Raw genomic sequence first — 24,150 nt, 5'->3', positions numbered from 1 at the left:
CACATCTTATTACAGTACAGGAGGATATAAGAGGAGCGGTGATATCACATCTTATTACAGTACAGGGGGATATAAGAGGAGCGGTGATATCACATCTTATTACAGTACAGGGGAATATAAGAGGAGCGGTGATATCACATCTTATTACAGTACAGGAGGATATAAGAGGAGCGGTGATATCACATCTTATTACAGTACAGGGTGATATAAGAGGAGCGGTGATATCACATCTTATTACAGTATAGGGAGATATAAGAGGAGCGGTGATATCACATCTTATTACAGTACAGGAGGATATAAGAGGAGCGGTGATATCACATCTTATTACAGTACAGGGTGATATAAGAGGAGCGGTGATATCACATCTTATTACAGTACAGGGTGATATAAGAGGAGCGGTGATATCACATCTTATTACAGTACAGGAGGATATAAGAGGAGCGGTGATATCACATCTTATTACAGTACAGGGTGATATAAGAGGAGCGGTGATATCACATCTTATTACAGTACAGGGAGATATAAGAGGAGCGGTGATATCACATCTTATTACAGTACAGGAGGATATAAGAGGAGCGGTGATATCACATCTTATTACAGTACAGGGGGATATAAGAGGAGCGGTGATATCACATCTTATTACAGTACAGGGGGATATAAGAGGAGCGGTGACATCACATCTTATTACAGTACAGGGTGATATAAGAGGAGCGGTGATATCACATCTTATTACAGTATAGGGAGATATAAGAGGAGCGGTGATATCACATCTTATTACAGTACAGGAGGATATAAGAGGAGCGGTGATATCACATCTTATTACAGTACAGGGTGATATAAGAGGAGCGGTGATATCACATCTTATTACAGTACAGGGTGATATAAGAGGAGCGGTGATATCACATCTTATTACAGTACAGGAGGATATAAGAGGAGCGGTGATATCACATCTTATTACAGTACAGGGTGATATAAGAGGAGCGGTGATATCACATCTTATTACAGTACAGGGAGATATAAGAGGAGCGGTGATATCACATCTTATTACAGTACAGGAGGATATAAGAGGAGCGGTGATATCAGATCTTATTACAGTACAGGGGGATATAAGAGGAGCGGTGATATCACATCTTATTACAGTACAGGGGGATATAAGAGGAGCGGTGATATCTTATTACAGTACAGGGAGATATAAGAGGAGCGGTGATATCACATCTTATTACAGTACAGGAGGATATAAGAGGAGCGGTGATATCACATCTTATTACAGTACAGGGAGATATAAGAGGAGCGGTGATATCACATCTTATTACAGTACAGGAGGATATAAGAGGAGCGGTGATATCAGATCTTATTACAGTACAGGGGGATATAAGAGGAGCGGTGATATCACATCTTATTACAGTACAGGGTGATATACGTGGAACGTCTCTTAATTCCTTGAAATTCTGCCTTTTTCACCTCTTTTATGTCTTTGCCTATTTCGCTATTGTGGACAAGTTTTTGTTTTCTAGATTTTTGCAGCTGAATGGTAAATCTCAGCCCATTTTTTCGGCCGTTCCTCTGGAGCGTTTCCAGCTTTGCCTGAAAATTGTTTGTTTAAAATTTGTAACATTTTATGCAGATATATTTTTTTCCTCTAAATCCGAACCCTTTTACACAGAAAGATAAAGAATATTTTTGACGGTGCGTAAAATTTATGAACCTGATGTGTAATTCTGTAAAATGAACGAATAATCGCAAGATGTAATAAAAGTGACTGAAAACAAAATGCAGACGACGCAGCGGCCCAAAGTGTAACCCCGTAGTGACCGGGACACAGTCCTGAAATCTGACCAGTGTCTCCTTAGCTGGTAATAACCCCTGAACGCTTCACAAAATCCCAGCGATTTTAAGATTGTTTTTTTCGTGACACATTATACTTTATGATCATGGTAAATTTAGGTCGATATGTTTTGTTTTTGCTAACAAAAAATATCAGAAATTTGACAAAAATGTAAAATTATTAACCCTTCAGGTGATTTTCAGAAATTAATACAAAGTGACATGATAAGAATTAAAAAGTATTTTTACCACCTAAATGTCGGTAACTTCTGAACATGTTACAACAGCCGGCAGACTCTAAGGCCGCTATTTGGCTGTGAATTGCCGGCAAACATCAGGACCACAAAATCATGATCTGAGGGTGCTGATGGGGATAAAGCATGGCAGGAGGAATTTTGGTCCACTCCTCTTTGCAGATCATCTCTGAATCATTAAGATTTTGAGGCTCCATCCATTCTCCCATTGATGCGGTGAAGTAGTCCTGTGCCCTTAGCAGAGAAACACCCCCAGAACTTAATGTTTCCACCTCCATGCTTGACAGTGGGGATGGTGTTCTTTGGGTCATTGGCAGCATTTCTCTTCCTGCAAACACAGCGAGTTGCGTTAATGCCAAAGAGCTAAATTTTTGTCTCATCTGACCACAGCACCTTCTCCCAATCACTCACAGAATCATCCAGGTGTTCCTTGGCAAACTTCAGACAGGCCGCACATGTCCCTTCTTGAGTAGGGGGACGTTGCGGGCACTGTAGGATTTTATACCTTTACGGTGTAATGTGTTACCAATGGTTTTCTTGGTGACTGTGGTCCCAGCTGCCTTGAGATCTGTAACAAGTTCCCCCCCGTGTAGTTTTAGGCTGATCTCTCACCTTCCTCATGATCAAGGATACCCCACGAGGTGAGATTTTGCATGGTGCCCCAGATCGATGTCGATTGACATTCATTTTGTATTTCTTCCATTTTCTTACTATTGCAGCAGCAGTTGTCTCCTCCTCACCTAGCACCTTACTTATGGTTCTGTAGCCCATTCCAGCTTTGTGCAGGTCTATGATCTTCTCCCTGACATCCTTAGAAAGCTCTTTGGTCTTGCCCATGTTGTAGAGGTTAGAATCTGACTGATTAATTGAGTATGTGATTTTCTGGATATTATTTTTGATATTCTATCTCTCAATGTTAAAATTAACCTAACCTTAAAATTCTAGACTGTTCATGTCTTTGTCATCAGGCAAACTTACAAAATCAGCAAGGGATCAAATACTAATTTCCCCCACTGTATTGGATATAGAAGATTGCAGAAGTTTTCTTCTACAATGGTTCGGACTGTCCCTTTAATTCCAGCACCCCGCTCTTCTGATCACGAGGGGGACACAGAATTTGGTTGATGTACGCCCCTCTTTTGCTTGCAGGCTTCCACCTTTGTCACTCCCCGCCGGCAGCTCTGCAATAATATCCTAATAAATTCGGCATATATATCATTGGCGTCAGTCACACGGTGCTTAAAGTTCAGCCTCATCAATACCGGCCAATTAGAGGCGGGGGAGGGGGCGCAGCGTCTGCACAAAATTAATGTTCTTCCCTCCTCACCGATCCATTATCTGCACCCGCTGCAGCAATCACCAGGATCAATCCTGTCGGGTACCATTATTTTCCATAGTTCCACTTCCTGCTTTGCTCATCCTGTGACTCCTGGTTCATGAGCATAATGCAGGAGCTGCAGTGCAGACTGACACTGTAATGGAGAGATGCAGTAAACCAGAAATGTCTATCTGTAAACCCACAACAGGCTGAAAGACTCTGTGCTGTTGCGCCATGAATCGTGGAGATACTATTATTATTATACTGCTGTATACAGAAACCGCCGATCAGTGACCGACCGCCAGGAACTGGAGAAAGACTGCAGGGAAGATGGCGTCTCTCATTACACTGCATCCTAGAGCATTCGTACTGAGATACAATAACATCGGTGTCTTATATCTAGAGAGCAGCGATGTCACCGGCGTCTTATATCTGGAGAGCAGCGATGTCACCGGTGTCTTATATCTAGAGAGCAGCGATGTCACCGGCGTCTTATATCTGGAGAGCAGCGATGTCACCGGCGTCTTAGATCTGGAGAGCAGCGATGTCACCGGTGTCTTATATCTGGAGAGCAGCGATGTCACCGGCGTCTTAGATCTGGAGAGCAGCGATGTCACCGGTGTCTTATATCTGGAGAGCAGCGATGTCACCGGCGTCTTAGATCTGGAGATCAGCGATGTCACCGGTGTCTTATATCTGGAGAGCAGCGATGTCACCGGTGTCTTATATCTGGAGAGCAGCGATGTCACCGGCGTCTTATATCTGGAGAGCAGCGATGTCACCGGCGTCTTATATCTGGAGAGCAGCGATGTCACCGGCGTCTTATATCTGGAGAGCAGCGATGTCACCGGCGTCTTATATCTGGAGAGCAGCGATGTCACCGGAGTCTTATATCTGGAGAGCAGCGATGTCACCGGCGTCTTATATCTGGAGAGCAGCGATGTCACCGGAGTCTTATATCTGGAGAGCAGCGATGTCACCGGCGTCTTATATCTGGAGAGCAGCGATGTCACCGGTGTCTTATATCTGGAGAGCAGCGATGTCACCGGTGTCATATCTGGAGAGCAGCGATGTCACCGGTGTCTTATATCTGGAGAGCAGTGATGTCACCGGCGTCTTAGATCTGGAGAGCAGCGATGTCACCGGCGTCTTATATCTGGAGAGCAGCGATGTCACCGGGGCACATTTGTGCTGATTGTTCATCACCTTGTAGAGTTTTGTTTCCATTCGTGGGGTAGATCCCAACTCATACGTCTGTAGCCAGGACGCCCTGACATACGGGGTCTGTGCCGCACACGCCTGTAGCCAGGACGCTGTGACATCCGGGGTCTGTGCCGCACACGCCTGTAGTCGGGACGCCTTGACTCTGCGACTTTTCTTCCGTCTCTGCTGCGCTCACTGTTTGCGCTCTGCTGTAATCGGATTATCGTCCCCGCGCGGCTCAGCGCTGCGCTAATTGAATTGCTTTGGTCTCAGTCTCTCCTTTTATTGTTTCCCGGGGGCAGGCGGACATATTTATTTGATCAGTCTCAGGGACCCTCTCACCCCCTGCTGTTTGCTTAAAGGCACAGCGCCGCACAATCAAAAACAAATCAAACAATCTCAGAGATGTGCGCTCTGCCCCATCTGTGCTGTGTCCAAGGCCGAGTAGACAAGAACAGAAACTCCGGAAAATTCGGAGATCAGCGGCGTCATACAGATCACACGATACTACTCATACTGACTGCTGAGCCGTGTATCTAATCCTCTCCTGTGTGATACTGACTGCTGAGCCGTGTATCTAATCCTCTCCTGTGTGATACTGACTGCTGAGCCGTGTATCTAATCCTCTCCTGTGTGATACTGACTGCTGAGCCATGTATCTAATCCTCTCCTGTGTGATACTGACTGCTGAGCCGTGTATCTAATCCTCTCCTGTGTGATACTGTCTGCTGAGCTGTGTATCTAATCCTCTCCTGTGTGATACTGACTGCTGAGCCGTGTATCTAATCCTCTCCTGTGTGATACTGACTGCTGAGCCGTGTATCTAATCCTCTCCTGTGTGATACTGACTGCTGAGCCGTGTATCTAATCCTCTCCTGTGTGATACTGACTGCTGAGCCGCGTATCTAATCCTCTCCTGTGATACTGACTGCTGAGCCGTGTATCTAATCCTCTCCTGTGTGATGATGACTGCTGAGCCGTGTAGCTAATCCTATCCTGTGTGATACTGTCTGCTGAGCCGTGTATCTAATCCTCTCCTGTGTGATACTGACTGCTGAGCTGTGTATCTAATCCTCTCCTGTGTGATGATGACTGCTGAGCCGTGTATCTAATCCTCTCCTGTGTGATACTGTCTGCTGAGCGTGCATCTAATCCCATCCTGTGTGATACTGTCTGCTGAGCCGTGTATCTAATCCTATCCTGTGTGATACCGTCTGCTGAGCCGTGTATCTAATCCTATCCTGTGTGATACCGTCTGCTGACCGTGTATCTAATCCTGTGTGTGATACTACAGTGCTGTATACAGGGAGGCAACCGCTGCTCCTGCTCTGTCTATCGGGATGGTTTTATGAACGGCCCCACGCCCCCACTGTCGGCGACACACGGCCCTGACCCCCCCCCCCCCCCCCCCACCACTGTTGGCGACACACGGCCCCGCCCCCCACGCTGTTGGCGACACACGGCCCCGCCCCCCACGCTGTCGGCGACACACGGCCCCGCCCCCTCGGTGGTGATATCAGTAATACACATCCTCTGTACATTGCGCTGAGTTTATTGCCCTGTGACATCAGCGCCCCCCTCAGGCGGAGTCCCTTCATGAGGTAACCGGTTCCTGATTTGCAGGTGTTGTCGCCTCGCCCACCATGAGGCGGTGTAGTCCTCCGTGTGCGGCTTCAGGAGAACGATGCGTCCTCCCGGGACAGCGGCTCCATAATGTCCAGTCTGCGGCCCGTGCTGCCCGGCTCCACAACCTCCAGGCGCAGGCGGGGCGTCGTCCTCCTCTGCAGCCCCTCGTCCTCCTCAGTTGTCCCTTTACCTTTCAGTACGTGCTTATCGGAGTCCTCCACGGCGATCCTCAGCGTGCAGCCGCGGGGCAGCAGGTCCTGCTCATAGGCAGCCGCCAACTGGTTCACCACCCGCCGGTCCACCTGATGGACAGAAACAAGGTGTGGGAAAACCTGGGAGATACCCGGGCGCGGGGGCACCACAGCGTACAGAAGTGTGGGGGCGCGGGGGACAGCGGGCGTGCCGGAGAGCAAGGGACAGGGGGCGTGCCGGAGCGCGGGGGGACAGCGGGCGTGCCGGAGCGCGGGGGGACAGCGGGCGTGCCAAAGCGCGGGGGGACAGCGGGCGTGCCAAAGCGCGGGGGGACAGCGGGCGTGCCAAAGCGCGGGGGGACAGCGGGCGTGCCGAAGCGTGGGGGACAGGGGGCGTGCTGGAGCGCGGGGGGACGCAGGGGGACAGCGGGCATGCTGGAGCGCGGGGGGACGGGGGGCGTGCAGGAGCGCAGGGGGGACAACGGGCGTGCCGGAGCGCGGTGGGGACAGCGGGCGTGCCGGAGAGCGGGGGGGACAGCGGGCGTGCCAGAGAGCGGGGGGACAGGGGGCGTGCCGGAGAGCGGGGGGACAGCAGGCATGCCGGAGAGCGGGTGGACAGCGGGCATGCCGGAGAGCGGGGGGACAAGGGGCGTGCCGGAGAGCGGGGGGGACAGCCGCCATCACTCGGTGACGGATCAGTACCTCATGTTTGATGGAGCGGGCACCATAGTGCACGTTGTATCCATCGGCCAGGACGTCCATCACTTCCCGGTCCCAGATCAGTGTGATGTTGTGTCGCTGTTTGGCCTGAGGAGAAACACAGAGTAAATGCAGTGGATGATGGCGGGAGATGGTGCCCCGGGGAGGGGGTGAGATGCAGATGATGGCGGGAGATGGCACCCCGGGGAGGGGGTGAGAAGCAGTGGATGATGGCGGGAGATGGTGCCCCGGGGAGGGGATGAGATGCAGATGATGGCGGGAGATGGCACCCCGGGGAGGGGGTGAGAAGCAGTGGATGATGGCGGGAGATGGTGCCCCGGGGAGGGGATGAGATGCAGATGATGGCGGGAGATGGCACCCCGGGGAGGGGGTGAGAAGCAGTGGATGATGGCGGGAGATGGTGCCCCGGGGAGGGGATGAGATGCAGATGATGGCGGGAGATGGCACCCCGGGGAGGGGGTGAGAAGCAGTGGATGATGGCGGGATATGGTGCCCCGGGGAGGGGATGAGATGCAGATGATGGCGGGAGATGGCACCCCGGGGAGGGGGTGAGAAGCAGTGGATGATGGCGGGAGATGGTGCCCCGGGGAGGGGGTGAGATGCAGATGATGGCGGGAGATGGCACCCCGGGGAGGGGGTGAGAAGCAGTGGATGATGGCGGGAGATGGTGCCCCGGGGAGGGGATGAGATGCAGATGATGGCGGGAGATGGCACCCCGGGGAGGGGGTGAGAAGCAGTGGATGATGGCGGGAGATGGTGCCCCGGGGAGGGGATGAGATGCAGATGATGGCGGGAGATGGCACCCCGGGGAGGGGGTGAGAAGCAGTGGATGATGGCGGGAGATGGTGCCCCGGGGAGGGGGTGAGATGCAGATGATGGCGGGAGATGGCACCCCGGGGAGGGGGTGAGAAGCAGTGGATGATGGCGGGAGATGGTGCCCCGGGGAGGGGATGAGATGCAGATGATGGCAGGAGATGGCACCCCGGGGAGGGGAGGAGACGCAGTGGGTGATGGCAGGAGATGGTGCCCCGGCGAGGGGGTGAGAAGCAGTGGATGATGGCGGGAGATGGTGCCCCGGGGAGGGGATGAGATGCAGATGATGGCAGGAGATGGCACCCCGGGGAGGGGAGGAGACGCAGTGGGTGATGGCAGGAGATGGTGCCCCGGCGAGGGGGTGAGAAGCAGTGGATGATGGCGGGAGATGGTGCCCCGGGGAGGGGATGAGATGCAGATGATGGCAGGAGATGGCACCCCGGGGAGGGGAGGAGACGCAGTGGGTGATGGCAGGAGATGGTGCCCCGGGGAGGGGATGAGATGCAGATGATGGCAGGAGATGGTGCCCCGGGGAAGGGATGAGAAGCAGTGGATGATGGCGGGAGATGGTGCCCCGGGGAGGGGATGAGATGCAGATGATGGCAGGAGATGGTGCCCCGGGGAGGGGATGAGATGCAGATGATGGCAGGAGATGGTGCCCCGGGGAGGGGATGAGATGCAGATGATGGCAGGAGATGGTGCCCCGGGGAGGGGATGAGATGCAGATGATGGCAGGAGATGGTGCCCCGGGGAGGGGATGAGATGCAGATGATGGCAGGAGATGGTGCCCCGGGGAGGGGGTGAGACGCAGTGGATGATGGCTGCATTGGGGAGCTCTGAAGCGGCACCTTTAGTGATAACTCCCCTGTACCGGGTGTCAGTCACTGTCATCTTCTGCCATCATTCCTCCTATACCCATCCCATCATTGCACAGGAGACAGGCGCCCAGCGCGGTATAATGACCACGGGCGGAGGCTCGTGCCGCCATCTGTCTGTGAATGGCGCTTCTGTTCTGCTTCCAGAACGCTACATTCTCTGCTCGTATCCAGTGACGACGGGTCTAGAGAAACTGCGGGGGGACGCTACAAATTACTGGACCCCTGCCCCCAGCAAAAAAGGGGATCACTGCTTCTCATCTGAGCGGGCAAAGAAATGTATCAGAACAGAGATTGCAGCTCTGGAGGTGAATGGAGACACAATGTGACCTGATCATATGATATAATGTTATAAGGCTGCAGCTCTGGAAGTGACTGGAGGATAAGACATGATGTAACAGCAGAATAATGACTGCAGCTCTGAGGGTGACTGGAGGATAAGACACGATGTAAGAGCAGAATAGTGACCGCAGCTCTGGAGGTGACTGTAGGATGAGACCTGTGCCTACTGCTCTTGATATACAGGATAAAAGGTGAGCAGATTACAAGATATGATGCAATGAAACTGCAGCTTTGGATGTGAGTATTTTACTCTGGTCTTATCCAAAGCTGTAATCTAAATTCTACTTTATTACACTGTGTTCCAAATTATTATGCAAATTGGATTTAAGTTTCATAAAGATTTTATTTTTTTGTTTTTCAAATAAACTCGTGGATGTTATTGTGTGTCAGGGCTCAATGGATCACTGAAATCAATCTTAACCCCTTAACCCCCAAGGGTGGTTTGCACGTTAATGACCGGGCCAATTTCTACAATTCTGACCACTGTCCCTTTATGAGGTTATACCTCTGGAACGCTTCAACGGATCCTGGTGATTCTGACATTGTTTTCTCGTGACATATTGTACTTCATGATAGTGGTAAAATTTCTTTGATATTACCTGTGTTTATTTATGAAAAAAACGGAAATTTGGCGAAAATTTTGAAAATTTCGCAATTTTCCAACTTTGAATTTTTATGCAATTGAATCACAGAGATATGTCACACAAAATACTTAATAAGTAACATTTCCCACATGTCTACTTTACATCAGCACAATTTTGGAACCAATTTTTTTTTTGTTAGGGAGTTATAAGGGTTAAAAGTTGATCAGCAATTTCTCATTTTTACAACACCATTTTTTGTTAGGGACCATGTCTCATTTGAAGTCATTTTGAGGGGTCTATATGATAGAAAATACCCAAGTGTGACACCATTCTAAAAACTGCACCACTCAAGGTGCTCAAAACCACATTCAAGAAGTTTATTAACCCTTCTGGTGCTTCACAGGAATTTTTAGAATGTTTAAATAAAAATTAACATTTAACTTTTTTTCACAAAAAATTTACTTCAGCTCCAATTTGTTTTATTTTACCAAGGATAACAGGAGAAAATGGACCCCAAACATTGTTGTACAATTTGTCCTAAGTACTCTGATACCCCATATGTGGGGGTAAACCACTGTTTGGGCGCATGGGAGAGCTCGGAAGGGAAGGAGCTCCATTTGACTTTTCAATGCAAAATTGACTGGAATTGAGATCGGACACCATGTTGCGTTTAGAGAGCCCCTGATGTGCCTAAACATTGAAACCCCCCACAAGTGACACCTTTATGGAAAATAGACCCCCTAAGGAACTTGAGAGCTTTGAACCCCCTGTGTTTCACTACAGTTTATAATGCAGAGCCGTGAAAATAAAAAATCTTTTTTTTTTCCACAAAAATTATTTTTTAGCCCCCAGTTTTGTATTTTCCCAAGGGTAACAGGAGAAATTCGACCCCAAAAGTTGTTGTCCTATTTGTCCTGAGTACGCTGATACCCCATATGTTGGGGTAAACCCCTGTTTGGGCACACGGGAGAGCTCGGAAGGGAAGGAGCACTGTTTTACTTTTTCAACGCAGAATTAGCTGGAATTGAGATCGGACGCCATGTCGCGTTTGGAGAGCCCCTGATGTGCCTAAACAGTGGAAACCCCCAATTATAACTGAAACCCTAATCCAAACACACCCCTAATCCCAACGGTAACCCTAACCACACCTCTAACCCTGACACACCCCTAACCCTAATCCCAACCCTAACCCTAACTGTAGCCCTAATCCTAGCCCCAACCCTAGCCCCAGCCCCAACCCTAGCCCCAACCCTAACCCCAACCCTAACCCCAGCCCTAACCCCAGCCCCAACCCTAACCCCAACCCCAGCTCCAACCCTAACCCCAGCCCCAACCCTAGCCCCAACCCTAGCCCCAGCCCCAACCCTAGCCCCAACCCTAACCCCAGCCCCAACCCTAGCCCCAACCCTAACCATAGCCCTAACCCTAGCCCTAACCCTAACCCCAACCCTAACCCTAGCAGGAAAATGGAAATAAATACATTTTTTTAATTTTTCCCTAACTAAGGGGGTGATGAAGGGGGGTTTGATTTACTTTTATAGCGGGTTTTTTAGCAGATTTTTATGATTGGCAGCTGTCACACACTGAAAGACGCTTTTTATTGCAAAAAATTTTTTTTGCGTTACCACATTTTGAGAGCTATAATTTTTCCATATTTTGGTCCACAGAGTCATGTGAGGTCTTGTTTTTTGCGGGACAAGTTGACGTTTTTATTGAAAACATTTTCGGGCACGTGACATTTTTTGATCGCTTTTTATTCCGATTTTTGTGAGGAAGAATGACCAAAAACCAGCTATTCATGAATTTCTTTTGGGGGAGGCGTTTATACCGTTCCGCGTTTGGTAAAATTGATAAAGCAGTATTATTCTTCGGGTCAGTACGATTACAGCGTCACCTCATTTATATCTTTTTTGTATGTTTTGGCGCTTTTATACGATAAAAACTATTTTATAGAAAAATAATTATTTTGGCATCGCTTTATTCTCAGGACTATAACTTTTTTATTTTTTTGCTGATGATGCTGTATGGTGACTCGTTTTTTGCGGGACAAGATGACGTTTTCAGCGGTACCATGGTTATTTATTTACGACTTTTTGATCGCGTGTTATTCCACTTTTTGTTTGGCGGTATTATAATAAAGCGTTGTTTATTGCCTTTTTTTTTTTTTTTTACTGCGTTCACTGAAGGGGTTAACTAGTGGGACAGTTTTATAGGTTGGGTCGTTACGGACATGGCGATACTAAATATGTGTACTTTTATTGTTTTTTTTATTTTTCTTTATTTAGATAAAGAAATGTATTTATAGGAACAATATTTGTTTTTTTTTTGGGGGGGGGGGGAATTTTTTAAATTTTGTTTACACATGTGAATATTTTTTTTTTTACACTATAACATTGCCCTGGGGGGGTGGGGGGCATCATGTTATAGTGTAAGATCACTGATCTGACACTTTGCTGTGCAGTGTGTCAGATCAGCGATCTGACATGCACAGCTGCAGGCTTCACAGTGCCTGCTCTGAGCAGGCGCTGTGAAGCCACCTCCCTCCCTGCAGGACCCAAATGCCGTGGCCATTTTGGATCCGGGCCTGCAAGGAGAAGGAGGAGGTAAGAGACCCTCGCAGCAACGCGATCACATTGCGTTGCTGTGGGGGTCTCAGAAACCCACAGGGAGCCCCCTCCCTGCGCGATGCTTCCCTATACCGCCGACACACCGCGATCATGTTTGATCGCGGTGTGCCGGGGGTTAATGTGCTGGGAGTGGTCTGTGACCGCTCCTGGTACATTGTGCCAGATGTCAGCTGCGATAGTCAGCTGACACCCGGCCACGATCGGCCGCGCTCCCCCCGTAAGCGTGGCCGATCGCCATGACGTACTATCCCGTCGGTAGTCATACGGGCCCACCCCACCTCGACGGGATAGTACGTCATATGTCAGAAAGGGGTTAAACACATGTGATAATTAGTTTTCCAGGTGATTCTAATTAAAGGAAAACTACTTAAAAATGATGTTACACATTATTAAGCAGGCCACAGTTTTTAAGTAACATGGGAAAGAAAAAGAATGTCTCTGATGCTGAAAAGCATCAACTAGTGCAATGCCTTGGTCAAGAGATGAAAACATTAGATATTCCACGAAAACTTAAGAGTGGTCATTGTACTGTTAAGAGATTTGTGGCTGAATCTGAGCACAGACATGTTTGTGCAGATAAAGGCATAATGAGGAAGGTTTCTGCCGGGCAAGTTCATCAGATTAAGAGACCAGTTGCTAAAATACCATTACAAACCAGCAAACAGTTATTTGAAGCTGCTGGTGCCTCTGAAGTCCCTCAAATCTCAAGGTGTAGGATCCTTCAAAGCCTTACTGTGGTGCATAAACCTACTATTCGGCCACCCCTAAACAGTGTTGACAAGCAGAAACGGTTGCAGTGGGCCCAGACCTACATGAAGACTAATTTCCAAACAGTCTTGTTTACTGATGAGTGTCGAGCAACCCTGGATGGTCCAGATGGATGGAGTAGTGGATGGTTAGTGGAGGCCACCATGTCCCAACAAGGCTGCGACGTCAGCAAGGAGGTGGTGGAGTCACATTTTGGGCCGGAATCGTGGGGAAACAGCTGGTAAGACGCTTTAAGGTTCCTGAAGGTGTGAAAATGACCTCTGCAAAGTATATAGAGTTTCTGACTGACAACTTTCTTCCATGGTCTAAAAAGCAGAAACCAGGAGCAAAATCCTCTTCATGCTGACAATGCCCCATCTCATGCTGCAAAGAATCTGAGTCATTGTCTGCTATGGGCATAAAAGGAGATAAACTCATGGTGCGGCCGCCATCTTCCCCTGACCTCAACCCTATAGAGAACCTTTGGAGGATCATCCAGCACAAGATCTATGAGGGTGGGAGGCCGATCACATCAAAACAGCAGCTCTGGGAGGGAAGAAATACAAGAAGAAACTCTCCGAAAACTCACAAGTTCAATGGAGGCAAGAATTGTGAAGGTGACAGCAAAGAAGGCTCCGATGTTACATGTAACTTGGCTGTTAGGAGGCTTTGGGGTTAAATAGCTTTTTTGTTCAGTGAATGTGACCTCCTAATGCTGCAAATTCCACAAATGAGACTTTTCAGTTCTTTATATCAAATGTATAGAAATTCTACTGTGCCTAATAATGTGGAACAGTGCATTGTGGGATTTTATTCATTGTGGAGATTATACTGTTATCATTGGGAGGTTTCTTCAATAAAATTCGATGTATAATCTAACGGGTGATGACTTCTTAGACTGACTGTCATTTGCACCGACCATTTAGGAAAATCCGAGAAAAATGTCATCTGCATAATAATAATAATTTGGAACACAGTGTAGACATAATGTAGAAGTCGTGTGCTTGCAGCTCTGGATGTGTGCAGAGGATGCGGTGGGATGGCTGGTGACGGGTGATGTGCATTCAGGACCAGTCTCGTGTCCTACAGACGCTCCATTATTTAGTGAGGGGCACGCGCCCGCCGCCTGCGGCCGTCCTCTGACCCGTCCCCATTATGTTGTGGCCCTTGGGGGTCTCTCCAGCTCCCTGGTTGTCGTAGAAACACAAAATAATATTTCTGGGGTCGGATTTGGTATAATTAACAAGGAAAAAAGGAAGAAGTGAGGGCAGACTGCTGTGACCTGGGAGATGGGGAGTCTCGACCCCCAGTCCGTCACTGCCCCCCAGTCCGTCACTGATCCCCAATCCGTCACTGCCCCCCGGTCCGTCAGCCTGGCCTCGATGGAGTAGAACTGCAGTGTAAAGCACGGGGGACGGAGCGTCAGCATGGCCTCGATGGAGCAGAGCTGCAGTGTAAAGCATGGGGGACGGAGCGTCAGCCTGGCCTCGATGGAGTAGAGCTGCAGTGTAAAGCACGGGGGACGGAGCGTCAGCCTGGCCTCGATGGAGCAGAGCTGCAGTGTAAAGCACGGGGGACGGAGCGTCAGCCTGGCCTCGATGGAGTAGAACTGCAGTGTAAAGCACGGGGGACGGAGCGTCAGCCTGGCCTCGATGGAGTAGAGCTGCAGTGTAAAGCACGGGGGACGGAGCGTCAGCCTGGCCTCGATGGAGCAGAGCTGCAGTGTAAAGCACGGGGGACGGAGCGTCAGCCTGGCCTCGATGGAGTAGAACTGCAGTGTAAAGCACGGGGGACGGAGCGTCAGCATGGCCTCGATGGAGCAGAGCTGCAGTGTAAAGCATAGGGGACGGAGCGTCAGCATGGCCTCGATGGAGTAGAGCTGCAGTGTAAAGCATGGGGGACGGAGCGTCAGCATGGCCTCGGTGGAGCAGAGCTGCAGTGTAAAGCATGGGGGACGGAGCGTCAGCATGGCCTCGATGGAGCAGAGCTGCAGTGTAAAGCACGGGGGACGGAGCGTCAGCATGGCCTCGATGGAGTAGAGCTGCAGTGTAAAGCACGGGGGACGGAGCGTCAGCATGGCCTCGATGGAGTAGAGCTGCAGTGTAAAGCATAGGGGACGGAGCGTCAGCATGGCCTCGGTGGAGCAGAGCTGCAGTGTAAAGCATGGGGGACGGAGCGTCAGCATGGCCTCGATGGAGCAGAGCTGCAGTGTAAAGCATGGGGGACGGAGCGTCAGCATGGCCTCGATGGAGTAGAGCTGCAGTGTAAAGCATGGGGGACGGAGCGTCAGCATGGCCTCGATGGAGCAGAGCTGCAGTGTAAAGCATGGGGGACGGAGCGTCAGCCTGGCCTCGGTGGAGCAGAGCTGCAGTGTAAAGCATGGGGGACGGAGCGTCAGCATGGCCTCGGTGGAGCAGAGCTGCAGTGTAAAGCATGGGGGACGGAGCGTCAGCATGGCCTCGATGGAGCAGAGCTGCAGTGTAAAGCATGGGGGACGGAGCGTCAGCATGGCCTCGGTGGAGCAGAGCTGCAGTGTAAAGCATGGGGGACGGAGCGTCAGCATGGCCTCGATGGAGTAGAGCTGCAGTGTAAAGCATGGGGGATGGAGCGTCAGCATGGCCTCGATGGAGTAGAGCTGCAGTGTAAAGCATGGGGGACGGAGCGTCAGCATGGCCTCGATGGAGCAGAGCTGCCGTGTAAAGCATGGGGGACGGAGCGTCAGCATGGCCTCGGTGGAGCAGAGCTGCAGTGTAAAGCATGGGGGACGGAGCGTCAGCATGGCCTCGGTGGAGCAGAGCTGCAGTGTAAAGCATGGGGGACGGAGCGTCAGCATGGCCTCTATGGAGCAGAGCTGCAGTGTAAAGCATGGGGGACGGAGCGTCAGCCTGGCCTCGGTGGAGCAGAGCTGCAGTGTAAAGCATGGGGAACGGAGCGTCAGCCTGGCCTCTATGGAGTAGAGCTGCAGTGTAAAGCATGGGGGACGGAGCGTCAGCATGGCCTCGATGGAGCAGAGCTGCAGTGTAAAGCATGGGGGACGGAGCGTCAGCATGGCCTCGATGGAGCAGAGCTGCAGTGTAAAGCATGGGGGACGGTCCGTCAGCATGGCCTCGATGGAGCAGAGCTGCAGTGTAAAGCATGGGGGACGGAGCGTCAGCCTGGCCTCGGTGGAGCAGAGCTGCAGTGTAAAGCACGGGGGACGGAGCGTCAGCCTGGCCTCGGTGGAGCAGAGCTGTAGTGTAAAGCATGGGGGACGGAGCGTCAGCCTGGCTTTGGTGGAGCAGAGCTGCAGTGTAAAGCACGGGGGACGGAGCGTCAGCATGGCCTCGGTGGAGCAGAGCTGCGGTGTAAAGCATGGGGGACGGAGCGTCAGCATGGCCTCGATGGAGCAGAGCTGCATTGTAAAGCACGGGGGACGGAGCATCAGCATGGCCTCGGTGGAGCAGAGCTGCAGTGTAAAGCACGGGGGACGGAGCGTCAGCCTGGCCTCGGTGGAGCAGAGCTGCAGTGTAAAGCACGGGGGACGGAGCGTCAGCATGGCCTCGATGGAGCAGAGCTGCATTGTAAAGCATGGGGGACGGAGCGTCAGCATGGCCTCGATGGAGCAGAGCTGCATTGTAAAGCACGGGGGACGGAGCATCAGCATGGCCTCGGTGGAGCAGAGCTGCAGTGTAAAGCACGGGGGACGGAGCGTCAGCCTGGCCTCGGTGGAGCAGAGCTGCAGTGTAAAGCACGGGGGACGGAGCGTCAGCATGGCCTCGATGGAGCAGAGCTGCATTGTAAAGCACGGGGGACGGAGCGTCAGCATGGCCTCGATGGAGCAGAGCTGCAGTGTAAAGCATGGGGGACGGAGCGTCAGCCTGGCCTTGGTGGAGCAGAGCTGCAGTGTAAAGCATGGGGGACGGAGCGTCAGCCTGGCCTCGGTGGAGCAGAGCTGCAGTGTAAAGCACGGGGGACGGAGCGTCAGCATGGCCTCGGTGGAGCAGAGCTGCAGTGTAAAGCACGGGGGACGGAGCGTCAGCCTGGCCTTGGTGGAGCAGAGCTGCAGTGTAAAGCATGGGGGACGGAGCGTCAGCCTGGCCTCGGTGGAGCAGAGCTGCAGTGTAAAGCATGGGGGACGGAGCGTCAGCATGGCCTCGGTGGAGCAGAGCTGCAGTGTAAAGCACGGGGGACGGAGCGTCAGCCTGGCCTTGGTGGAGCAGAGCTGCAGTGTAAAGCATGGGGGACGGAGCATCAGCATGGCCTCGGTGGAGCAGAGCTGCAGTGTAAAGCACGGGGGACGGAGCGTCAGCCTGGCCTCGGTGGAGCAGAGCTGCAGTGTAAAGCACGGGGGACGGAGCGTCAGCATGGCCTCGATGGAGCAGAGCTGCAGTGTAAAGCACGGGGGACGGAGCATCAGCATGGCCTCGATGGAGTAGAGCTGCAGTGTAAAGCATGGGGGACGGAGCGTCAGCATGGCCTCGATGGAGCAGAGCTGCAGTGTAAAGCACGGGGGACGGAGCATCAGCATGGCCTCGGTGGAGCAGAGCTGCAGTGTAAAGCACGGGGGACGGAGCGTCAGCATGGCCTCGGTGGAGCAGAGCTGCAGTGTAAAGCACGGGGGACGGAGCGTCAGCATGGCCTCGATGGAGCAGAGCTGCATTGTAAAGCACGGGGGACGGAGCATCAGCATGGCCTCGATGGAGCAGAGCTGCGGTGTAAAGCATAGGGGACGGAGCGTCAGCATGGCCTCGATGGAGCAGAGCTGCAGTGTAAAGCATGGGGGACGGAGCGTCAGCATGGCCTCGATGGAGCAGAGCTGCAGTGTAAAGCATGGGGGACGGAGCGTCAGCATGGCCTCGATGGAGCAGAGCTGCATTGTAAAGCATGGGGGACGGAGCGTCAGCATGGCCTCGATGGAGCAGAGCTGCAGTGTAAAGCATGGGGGACGGAGCGTCAGCCTCTGGTCACACGTTACCTTTTTGGCCCACGTGTTCAGCTCCTTCAGGACCAGCTGCGACAGCTCCGAGCGGCAGAAGGGCAGGAAATACACAATCTCGTTGATCCTCCCCAGGAACTCATCTCTGCGGAAGTGTGCCTGCGAACGAGAGAGCAAAAGGCCTAAAACGGGGGCAACGAGACCCCCGGAGAACCCTGCAGAGCTGCACTCACACTCTGCCGTGAATCTGCTAACTCAATGCTGACAGCGTAGATGGGGCTGCAACCTGGGTGCAGCTCCGGAGGTGACTAGAGAATAAACGAGGTCACAAATTATAAGTGGTATATAGCAAAAACCTGGCGCTCAACTTGTGGTGCATGCAAGCGGTTTATTATTCCAAATGCAGTAACAGCAAAACGTTTCGGTCATAAACAGCGACCTTCATCAGTGACGTCTCAGACAAGCGGTGGAATCTGCGCCTGCACCACGGCCGGGCTGCGCGCTCATTAATGTCCTCCCCACGGCCGGGCTGCGCGCTCATTAATGTCCTCCCCACGGCCGGGCTGCGCGCTCATTAATGTCCTCCCCACGGCCGGGCTGCGCGCTCATTAATGTCCTCATAACTGCGCCTTCCTGAACAGGGCCGTGCATTCCCTTTATCTCACCATCACTTATAATACGTCACTGATGAAGGTCGCTGTTTATGACCGAAACGTTTTGCCCCTCATGATTTGGAATAATAAACCGCTGGCATACACCACAAGTTGAGCGCCAGGTTTTTGCTATGTATTCCTACGGTTTTGGAACCTACCTGGCCGTCACCTCTTGGAGCTGTGCACACGCTTTTTTTGATACAAATGAAAAGTGGCTGATAACAGGGAGCACTAGCTCGCACGCACTAGCCCTGCAGCAATCGATGTAGCCGTGTGCTTCCCGCGCAGCAGAGCCGGGCGTGTCACCAGTAAGGTGAGCTTCTTTATCATCCTGTAATCCCATCAGGGCCTCGGTGTGCGGACCCCCACTCCCGGCCCCGGGGGGATGACATCAGCAGCAGATACACCGAAACTGAATTATCCTGCAGATCTGGATATACTCAGAGAGATCCGCTCCGAGGGAGTGCAGCGGTCTCAGGGGGTGCGGAGGCTGCCAGGGAGCAATACCCCCAATAACTGGGCCACGTGCCAACTGCACAGCGGACAGCACAGGGTTCACACACAGCACTCCGGTAAATCAACGAGAAAACAGCGGCACAGAGGATTTCAGGAGAGGAGTCACAGAGTACATAGTGGAGGGAGCAGGGTCCTCCCAGCAGCACAGAGGATTACAGGAGCGCACGGTAACGATAGTGGGGGCTACTGCCCAGCGGATCAGCCCGGAGCATCCCCATAATGCCCGACCTCCCGCTTCATCTCTGACTGCACAGGGTTAATGTGAGCGCTGCCCGCGGACCTGGCATCAGGAGCAGAAATCATCTGTAATGAAGCCTCTGATCAGTCCGGCGTTTATGAGACGCCCATTAATTGTGCCGCCATTAGGAGCAGAGACCGACCCAGAATTAATTCCAGGAGCAGTTCCTGCCGCCGGCAATCAGATTTTGGTCAGAAATGGCTGCAGACCTGGGAAGAGTCCAAACCAGAGACCGGGAGCAGCAGGAGGCGCCGAGATCCTCCATCGCCTCATATCATCCGCGGAGCCACGTCACACGGGACCGCGAGCAGATATACATTATATCAGGACACCAAGCTCTACGTGCGGTACCACGAGTGGACATCCTGTATTATACCCCAGAGCTGCACTCACTATTCTGCTGGTGCAGTCACTGTGTACATACATTACTGATCCTGAGTTACCTCCTGTATTATACTCCAGAGCTGCACTCACTATTCTGCTGGTGCAGTCACTGTGTACATACATTACATTACTGATCCTGAGTTACCTCCTGTATTATACCCCAGAGCTGCACTCACTATTCTGCTGGTGCAGTCACTGTGTACATACATTACTGATCCTGAGTTACCTCCTGTATTATACTCCAGAGCTGCACTCACTATTCTGCTGGTGCAGTCACTGTGTACATACATTACATTACTGATCCTGAGCTACATCCTGTATTATACCCCAGAGCTGCACTCACTATTCTGCTGCTGCAGTCACTGTGTACATACATTACATTACTGATCCTGAGTTACCTCCTGTATTCTACTCCAGAGCTGCACTCACTATTCTGCTGGTGCAGTCACTGTGTACATACATTACTGATCCTGAGTTACCTCCTGTATTCTACTCCAGAGCTGCACTCACTATTCTGCTGCTGCAGTCACTGTGTACATACATTACATTACTGATCCTGAGTTACATCCTGTATTATACCCCAGAGCTGCACTCACTATTCTGCTGGTGCAGTCACTGTGTACATACATTACTGATCCTGAGTTACCTCCTGTATTATACTCCAGAGCTGCACTCACTATTCTGCTGGTGCAGTCACTGTGTACATACATTACATTACTGATCCTGAGCTACATCCTGTATTATACCCCAGAGCTGCACTCACTATTCTGCTGCTGCAGTCACTGTGTACATACATTACATTACTGATCCTGAGTTACCTCCTGTATTCTACTCCAGAGCTGCACTCACTATTCTGCTGGTGCAGTCACTGTGTACATACATTACATTACTGATCCTGAGCTACATCCTGTATTATACTCCAGAGCTGCACTCACTATTCTGCTGGTGCAGTCACTGTGTACATACATTACATTACTGATCCTGAGTTACCTCCTGTATTATACTCCAGAGCTGCACTCACTATTCTGCTGGTGCAGTCACTGTGTACATACATTACATTACTGATCCTGAGTTACCTCCTGTATTATACCCCAGAGCTGCACTCACTATTCTGCTGGTGCAGTCACTGTGTACATACATTACTGATCCTGAGTTACCTCCTGTATTATACTCCAGAGCTGCACTCTCTATTCTGCTGGTGCAGTCACTGTGTACATACATTACATTACTGATCCTGAGTTACCTCCTGTATTATGCTCCAGAGCTGCACTCACTGTTCTGCTGGTGCAGTCACTGTGTACATACATTACATTACTGATCCTGAGTTACCTCCTGTATTATACTCCAGAGCTGCACTCTCTATTCTGCTGGTACAGTCACTGTGTACATATATTACATTACTGATCCTGAGTTACATCCTGTATTATACCCCAGAGCTGCACTCACTATTCTGCTGGTGCAGTCACTGTGTACATACATTACATTACTGATCCTGAGTTACATCCTGTATTATACCCCAGAGCTGCACTCACTATTCTGCTGGTGCAGTCACTGTGTACATACATTATATTACTGATCCTGAGTTACATCCTGTATTATACCCCAGAGCTGCACTCACTATTCTGCTGGTGCAGTCACTGTGTACATACATTACATTACTGATCCTGAGTTACCTCCTGTATTATACCCCAGAGCTGCACTCACTATTCTGCTGGTGCAGTCACTGTGTACATACATTATATTACTGATCCTGAGTTACATCCTGTATTATACCCCAGAGCTGCACTCACTATTCTGCTGGTGCAGTCACTGTGTACATACATTACATTACTGATCCTGAGTTACATCCTGTATTATACCCCAGAGCTGCACTCACTATTCTGCTGGTGCAGTCACTGTGTACATACATTGCATTGCTCACCTTCAGGATGGGCCGGATGACGTTGTCCTTGAAGTGTTTGGAGATGGTGATTTTTTCGGTCTGGATGTCGTCTGCGGGGAGAAGACAGCGCGGTGTCATCATGTACCACACATCTGTGATTAGGGGAGACTACTCCAGACCAGCAGACGTTACGGACGATGACATGATTGCACTTTTGGAGCTGCTGCGTCCGTCCCCCCTTTAGGCAGCGTGCGCCCTCGTCACTCACCCAGGTTTCCGGCCAGTCTCTTCCTGTTCATCTCTTGCGCCTCCTGTCGCAGCTGCAGGGCGTGATGGGCGATCTCGTCGCTCCCCGCATTGCAAGTCATGATGAAGATGGCGTCCTTACATTCTATGGTCTTCCCCTTCCCGTCTGTCAGACGACCCTAGAAGGACAAAAGGGTCACCTATGGGGAGAGGGGAGATACAGAAGTGCAACAAATACAGGAGAGCCCCAAATACAGCAGTGCCACAAATACAGCAGTGCCACAAATACAGCAGTGCCACAAATACAGCAGTGCCACAATTACCAGCTTCTCGGGGGCGTCTGTGCCATTATACTGTATACAGGGTGCGGGGCCCCGGTGATTATCACAGTGCAGTAATAGGGGCCCCGATGCTCGCTGATGGGGCCGCTGCAGGGTTCTGGGTGCCATTATACTGTATACAGGGTGCGGGGCCCCGGTGATCATCACAGTGCAGTAATAGGGGCCCCGGTGCTCGCTGACAGATGAGGGCGGTGCAGGGTTCTGGGAGCCATTATACTGTATACAGAGTGCGGGGCCCCGGTTATTATCACAGTGCAGTAATAGGGGCCCCGACGCTCGCTGACAGATGAGGCCGGTGCAGGGTTCTGGAGTGTCATTATGGTGTATGCAGGGTGCGGGGCCCCGGTGATTATCATGGTACAGTAATAGGGGCCCCGGTGCTCGCTGATGGGGCCGGTGCAGAGTTCTGGGTGCCATTATACTGTATACAGGGTGCGGGGCACCGGTGATTATCATGGTACAGTAATAGGGGCCCCGATGCTCGCTGACAGATGAGGGCGGTGCAGCGTTCTGGGTGCCATTATACTGTATTCAGGGTGCGGGGCCCCGGTTATTATCACGGTGCAGTAATAGGGGCCCCGGTGCTCGCTGATGGGGCCAGTGCTGGGTTCTGGGTGCCATTATGCTGTATACAGGGTGCGGGGCCCAGTTATTATCACAGTGCAGTAATAGGGGCCCCAGTGCTCGCTGATGGGGCCGGTGCAGAGTTCTGGGAGCCATTATACTGTATACAGGGTGCGGGGCCCCTATTACTGCACCGTGATAATCACCGGGGCCCCGCACCCTGTATACAGTATACGGTGCTCACTGACAGATGGGGCCGGTTCAGGGTTCTGGGTGCCATTATACTGTATACAGGGTGCGGGGCCCCGGTTATTATAGCGGCCGTGGTGCTCGCTGACAGCGCAGCGTTCTGTATGCTATTACTCTGTATACGGGGTGTGGGGGCACTGGTTATTATAGGGGCCGAGGTGGGCTTGGTGACAGTGCCGGTGCAGCGTTCTGGGTGCTATTATTCTGTATACGGGGTGTGGGGCCCCGGTTATTATAGGGGCCCCGGCGGGCTCGCTGACAGAGCCAATGCAGCATTCTGGGTGCGATTATTGTGTATACAGGGGGCAGGTCCCGGTTATTATAGGGGCCGCGGTGGGTTCGCTGACAGTGCAGTGTTCTGGGTGCTATTATTCTGTATACAGGGTGCGGGGCCCCAGTTATTATAGGGGCCGTGGTGGGTTCGCTGACAGTGCAGTGTTCTGGGTGCTATTATTCTGTATACAGGGTGCAGGGCCCCAGTTATTATAGGGGCCGCGGTGGGTTCGCTGACAGTGCAATGTTCTGGGTGCTATTATTCTGTATACAGGGTGCGGGGCCCCGGTTATTATAGGGGCCGCGGTGCTCGCTGACAGCGCCGGTGCAGCGTTCTGGGTGCTATTATTCTGTATTAAGGGTTGCGGGGCCCCGGTGGGCTCGCTGACAGTGCAGTGTTCTGGGTGCCATTATACTGTATACAGGGTGCGGGGCCCCGGTTATTATACTTGCCGCGGTGGGCTCTGTCATTCTGGGTGCTTTTATTCTGTGTATGGGGGGCAGGACCCAGTTATTATAGGGGCCGCGGTGCTCGCTGACAGAGCTGTTGCAGGGTTCTGGGTGCTATTACTCTGTATGAACCGCCACGCAACCTGCCCTACCCTCTCCTAGTGTTTCATCACCCATCCCCTGCAGACTGTGAGCCCTCGCGGGCAGGGTCCTCCCTCCTTATGTACCCGTGTGCCTGTTATCTGCTCATGTTTAATGTATTTGTCTATATTTGCCTCGTATTCACATGTAAAGCGCCATGGAATAAATGGCGCT

General features: G+C 51.8%; 1 protein-coding gene across 2 annotated transcripts in view; it reads right to left on the bottom strand.

Moving 5' to 3' along the window:
• Nucleotides 1–6,135: 6,135 nt before the first annotated feature.
• CLPB (ClpB family mitochondrial disaggregase) overlaps nucleotides 6,136–24,150 on the bottom strand; it is an 86,869-nt gene continuing 68,854 nt past the window's right edge. For both annotated transcript variants that reach the window (XM_069759496.1, XM_069759497.1), the window contains 5 exons: nucleotides 21,981–22,137; nucleotides 21,752–21,822; nucleotides 18,079–18,198; nucleotides 7,119–7,223; nucleotides 6,136–6,527 (listed from right to left, as the gene is read on the bottom strand). In XM_069759496.1, the coding sequence (XP_069615597.1) occupies nucleotides 6,273–6,527; nucleotides 7,119–7,223; nucleotides 18,079–18,198; nucleotides 21,752–21,822; nucleotides 21,981–22,137 (708 nt within the window). In that variant the 3' untranslated portion in view covers nucleotides 6,136–6,272. The remainder of the gene's footprint in view (nucleotides 6,528–7,118; nucleotides 7,224–18,078; nucleotides 18,199–21,751; nucleotides 21,823–21,980; nucleotides 22,138–24,150) is intronic.

This window comes from Ranitomeya imitator, chromosome 3, assembly GCF_032444005.1.
Source record: "Ranitomeya imitator isolate aRanImi1 chromosome 3, aRanImi1.pri, whole genome shotgun sequence".
Classification (NCBI taxonomy): Eukaryota; Metazoa; Chordata; class Amphibia; order Anura; family Dendrobatidae; genus Ranitomeya; species Ranitomeya imitator.
This window is presented reverse-complemented; position numbering and strand designations above follow the sequence as displayed.